Raw genomic sequence first — 5,621 nt, 5'->3', positions numbered from 1 at the left:
GTGTGTGTGTGTGTGTGTGTGTGTGTGTGTGTGTGTGTGTGTGTGTGTGTGTGTGTGTGTGTGTGTGTGTGTGTGTGTGTGTGTGTGTGTGTGTGTGTGTGTGTGTGTGTGTGTGTGTGTGTGTGTGTGTGTGTGTGTGTGTGTGTGATGGAGTGAGAGAGATCCTCTGGCTCCTCACTTTTCTTTACTCGTCCACCCACCTTTCATTTGTACATGGCCAACGTGTGAGAAAGCATTCTCTCCTCCGTGATCTTTGAATAAATACTCAACACCACGACGCTGCTGGGACCTCGTTTCTCTTTTCATTCTGTTTCTGGCTTCTTAAATCGTATCAGAGGGAATGGCATTCCTCTGCTAGAGCTTGGGTCCTTTCACTTCCTGTCAGAGGCTACTGGAACAGGAAATGAAGACATTTTCAAATACTGCTATCATCACTGAAATCAGCAGATAAACACTGACATATAAAAACTACTGTCACAATATACTGTTTATTTAGAAATACCTGTGAAATAAAGTACACCATGCAATAAGAGCCGATTACCCACAGATCAGAACTGATTTTAGACACTTAGCAACTATACTAGCTAAATATAACAAGAACAAAACTAATCCCAGTTAGAGGCAAATTAAATCAGATTTATGACCGCCCTTCTAACAATGGCTTTCTGTGAGTGACCATGATTTATGTCAACCAAAATGATCCTGATAACTCTTCATCACCTAACATAAACTACACTTTTGTAACAAAGTTTGCCTTGACAACAGATCTAGGAAAAACAGCTCTATGTTCATTTTAGGACAGCTAGAAGCTGACTGCTCTCCTCTGCACCCCCTCATCCTGAGTGTGCTGTTCATCTGCAACATAACATGCTAACATTGTAAAACTTTAAACACATTCCTTGTTTAACATTTGATAATGTCACGTAAGGCTTTAAATGTCAGACGTCATGTGACTGTTAGCATTAATGTTTTCAGTGCGCGGCCCCGTCTAAAATTAGAAACAATAATCCTTCTTTCCACCCAAACACCATTACAGTCATCGGCCTGAAGTCAAATCTTCTTCTTTTCTTTTGCATCTATTTGTATCAAATGCTTCCATTTTAAGTCCCTTAGTATTTATATGTAGTCATTTTGAGTCTCTTTGTAGTCATTTTGAGTCTCTTTGTAGTCATTTTGAGTCTTTTTCAATTGTATTTATTTTTGGAATTGCTTTGTCTTTTCGATGTTGTTTTGTGTCTCTTTGTTAGTATCGTTGTGTGTCTGTGTGTCGTTGTGTGTCTTTGTGTGTGCTTGTTGCCTCTTTGTAGTCATGTTGAGACCCTTGAATGGTCGTTGAGTCTCTTTGAAGTGGTTTTTCCTCTTGTAGATTTGTGTGGTCATCCATTTGAGTGACATTTGTAGGTAAAGGCCATGGGGTGGGGGGCTGACCCTTGAGGCCCCTGGGCCCTTGCCTACTAGGCCCTTAAATGGGCATGCATTGGAAAACATTTCCTGTATGTCAAGGCCCACCGAGTTCCATTCACACAGAGAACAGATCCACCGAGCCTCGGTCCTTTGACGTGTTTTTATTCATTTCACTTTGACATCAGTACAGAGACCACAAACATTTTTTTAAACAGTTTTCTTCTTTTTATTCCTGCAACATCTTTTCCAAAGCTTCAAAAAATCGGAACCAAAGTCATAGCTAATACAAAACAAAGCTGATGTTAGTGAACAACGTCTAGAAACCAGTATAGAGTCAGAAGCAAAACAAGACTCTCCAGAGACAAAAGAAGTCAAACACACTCCTGCCACACACGCCCATACCTGATGAAAACACAGGGACAAACAGGAAGAGGAGAAAAGCAACATGCTGTTAGGGAACAACTTGTATTCATGTTATATATTACACTCTAAAGAAATAAGCCAACTATGTGTCTTAAAGTAGTGATCTGTTAGCCTTGGTAGCGCGCTAACACAGGGAACATGGCGTCTCCTGTTCTACAGTTAAAGGTGCATACGGAAAGCTTGACCTCTCATAGCGCCTTACTTCTGGGGTCACACTGACAGGAAGCTGCTTCTACATTTAAAGGAATAGCCTAACCAAAATAGTTCAGATTTATTCAGTATCCTTGAGATTTTTGCCACCACAGTACGTTAATAGCATTTGCTGCTCACTGTGAACAGTTTTCTTGGAACTTTCAGAGAAATAGTCCCCAAAGGACATCTTCATTTTCATGGTATTGAGATGGGGGTCAGATATACAAAAACTAGCGAATACAAGAGTAACCTTGGTTCTCTGAATTCTGGGTGACCTGCAGTGATTTATTCTTTCGTAATTTGGTTATACTGCTCCTTTAAATAAACTGAATCAAAGTCAATCTAATACAAATTCAGCAGCTTTTAGCTCTTGGATGAAAATAACAACTTAAAGCTACAATATGCAACTTCTACACCATCAAATAAATTAACAGGATGCATATTAACATCATTAGTGTCAGTCCTCAGGCCTGATCTCTTTCTGTCTGCTTCTTCAGCACCTTTACAGATGCTGCTGCTTAGCTGAGCTTTGGGCTAGTTTACAGCACCAGGGCCGTAACCTGCCCAAGCCCAAGGGGGGGGCTAACAGCTAGCATCTCCAACAGAAACATTGCATATTTTGGCTCCAACGCCCAGTCTAAATGAGACGGCATGCACAAGAGGTCAACGGAGACATCTGTGAGGCGATCACAGTGAGACGACGCACAGTGGAGGGCATGCTGGGGGGGAATGTTCCAGAGAAAACATTCAGTACACAGGCAGACACAGTAGATGTTACTGCATTGAGAGGCTGTTGACTATTCAGTATTCAGGGGACATTTACTCCGTGCAAACCTATTTTAGGGAGTAATGAAATGGACAGCAACACAAACATACTGGTCCTTTCCTTCTATATATGCATCCCTTAAAACAATATGAAGAGCAGTAGTGCTAACATGACTATGGCTTTTACTGAGTTCAAAAACACCATTGAAACAGTCACAAGTAATAATCATATTAAACAAAAGTCAGGGTCAAGAATATGATACAGCCTATATAAGGGTGAGAATCTGTTTCCAGCTTACACTACGACATGCGCGTCATGGCAGTCAAAAGAAACAAAAACAGTGACAAACAGCTCTATAATAATCACGCCAAACCCAAACCGCGTCCTTAAATCCCAGCTACACTCTTATTTCAACACTGCACCCCATCATTTAGTTTCACAAACCCCTGCTCTCAGTGTCCGCTCAGGTCACTGCAAGATTTTGTACGGAGGGTAAATTGTGCCAAAAAATTGCAGTAGTTCAATTATAAAACGTTAATGAATTGACACATTTCCAAAAGCTTTTACAAATCCAGTTTTAAATGTAAATGTCATACTTGAAAAAGGTATCAATTTGCTCAATTTATTTTTAATTTAATTAGGTGTGAAAGTTCTTATTCTTCACCAAAACATGTTTTAAACTTATCTCCCAGCCATTAAACCTCAGGAGGAAGTGATATATATTGGATCTTTTGATGAAACACTGTAAAAGTCCATATATATTTTGATGGCACACTTTGTACTCCATAGATTTAAAACCCCAACAGCTATCGGAGAAGCTTTTTTGAGATGTAAGGGTGTGCCAACACATCGGAGGTGTCTCTTAACTTATCCAACAATCATGAATCATTTCTCTGGAGGCCTCACAAAAACCTCCAGTTAAAAATGATGAAGCTCAATGACACTTAACATAACTCTACAATGCTGTTGTCAAGCTACAAGAGAGTCAAAAGCAGCCGTCCTATAATCAATATTAATAATAGTAATAAGATTAATACAAATTTAGAAGCGAATGTGAGACCTCGACACTGTGGCTTTAACCGGTGCGAGAAAAGAAGTTAGGACTGCTGTAAGTGAGGGAACTTTATTTGATATAAAAAGCCAGGCTAACGTGTTCCATACAGCAGAGCCTGTCTTCAGGTGTATGTACAGAAAACTGTTCAGGAAATGCATCTGATCAAGAGGGTGAACTAGACCAAATTATCACAGCTGGCTCAGTGTTCCAATCCTTTTATTTCAACCTGCTCATGGGTTAAAAAAAGAAATTCAGTGCATTGCAGAAACGTACAAACACAAGAGCCTGTAAGGTGAATAACTCTATAACAGGCCGACCAGCTAACCCATTACCAGCCTCTAAATGAACTCATATCTATCCACATAACATCTGTAGAGCAAGAGAGCAGGATACGACTAGCCACAATTACACCCAAAATATTGGTTTATTTCATGTTTTTGAATTTTCTTCACTTTTCTTTCTTGAATGATCCATTAACCTTTAGGGAAATGTGTGGGGTTTAAAGTACAGACATTTGCTTTTTTGTGATGTCCAGCCATCATCCTCCCCCTGCTCGCTGTACACGACAAAACCAGGTCATAGATTCAGTCTAGTTCATTCGACCCTGCCCACATTGCCCACAAACGGGGGGGTCCGCCGGGCGCTACATCACTTCCTGTCTGCACAGGCACAGTTCTTTTTAATGCTTGCAAATTAAGCTGCGCAGTAGTTTAGCATAGAGTATTCAGTAGTAGTAGCTCAGAGATATTTTCTACCTAGCAAGGTTCAGTGTAGTAGGGGGTGATGGTTGATGGAGGAGGAGTTAGACTGGGGGGAGGTACAGGGAGGGGGGGTCTAAGATGATGTTGGTAATGAGGATGATGGTGACATGGAGGTTTCTAATTGGTGGGTTGATCATTCAGTTTTGCTGCGCTTCACAGCTCCCGGAAGCTTCTCTTGCAACCTGAGGAGGAAAGAAGAAGAGCGGGTCAAAAATGTGGGAACAGGAAACCGATGATCTAGAACGGTGGCTCCCAACCTCAGGATGGCAAGGCATTTTCCATAATAAGGTCTGTTCGACTGCTTAAAAGGAACATATTTAAATAAATACTTTTCCTATATGTCAGGATTTTATTCATTTTTGTTCAGAAAACTAAACAATAGTGTCATTTTTTGTTTGGATTTGATGAGGTAGAAAAAAGAATCCTCTTAAGTATGTATGACTTTTAAAACAAAGAAACAAACAATAGACAGTCAATTGTATTAAAAGTGTACAGGTACACCTATCTCTGATTCAATAATCACAGGCTGTAATCAGTTCCAAATCTTCTCTAAACATCCTGAACTTACTGTGTTCTATATTTGGGTTGATTATACACTTGTTTTAATTGTTGTTATGCACTGAAATATCCACAACACATGTCATTCAATGTAGTCGGAGGTCTGGAGTTTACTCAATGGAGGAAGGTTAAAGTGTTGGGAACCACTGATCTAAAACACACACTCATTACTGATGCTTAAATTCACTTACTTGGCCATCGTGGTGTTGACTTGAGTGCGGACCAGGTCGATGTACTGATCAATCTGGGTCTGAGGGCAGAACACATGAGAGGGAAGGTGAGCATCATTCTGGGAAAATAATCATAATTTCCATTGCATCCATCTGTCCTGTGAATACATTGGGATCCCCAAGCAAAGGCAATAGAGTGGCTGAATGTGAAGCCTACTGACCAGCTCTGAATCAGCTGAGCCTGAGTGAGGCGGTGCGTTCAGGAGCCACAGCTAATGCTATCATCCGGTTTC

The 5,621-nt window shown here is 40.6% G+C and overlaps 1 protein-coding gene across 4 annotated transcripts in view; it reads right to left on the bottom strand.

The window, feature by feature from the left end:
* Positions 1-1,549: 1,549 nt before the first annotated feature.
* rtn3 (reticulon 3) overlaps positions 1,550-5,621 on the bottom strand; it is a 37,944-nt gene continuing 33,872 nt past the window's right edge. For all 4 annotated transcript variants that reach the window (XM_034224804.1, XM_034224805.1, XM_034224807.1 and 1 more), the window contains 2 exons: positions 5,350-5,408; positions 1,550-4,782 (listed from right to left, as the gene is read on the bottom strand). In XM_034224804.1, the coding sequence (XP_034080695.1) occupies positions 4,734-4,782; positions 5,350-5,408 (108 nt within the window). In that variant the 3' untranslated portion in view covers positions 1,550-4,733. The remainder of the gene's footprint in view (positions 4,783-5,349; positions 5,409-5,621) is intronic.

This window comes from Gymnodraco acuticeps, unplaced genomic scaffold (genome assembly GCF_902827175.1).
Source record: "Gymnodraco acuticeps unplaced genomic scaffold, fGymAcu1.1, whole genome shotgun sequence".
In the NCBI taxonomy this organism is placed as follows: domain Eukaryota; kingdom Metazoa; phylum Chordata; class Actinopteri; order Perciformes; family Bathydraconidae; genus Gymnodraco; species Gymnodraco acuticeps.
This window is presented reverse-complemented; position numbering and strand designations above follow the sequence as displayed.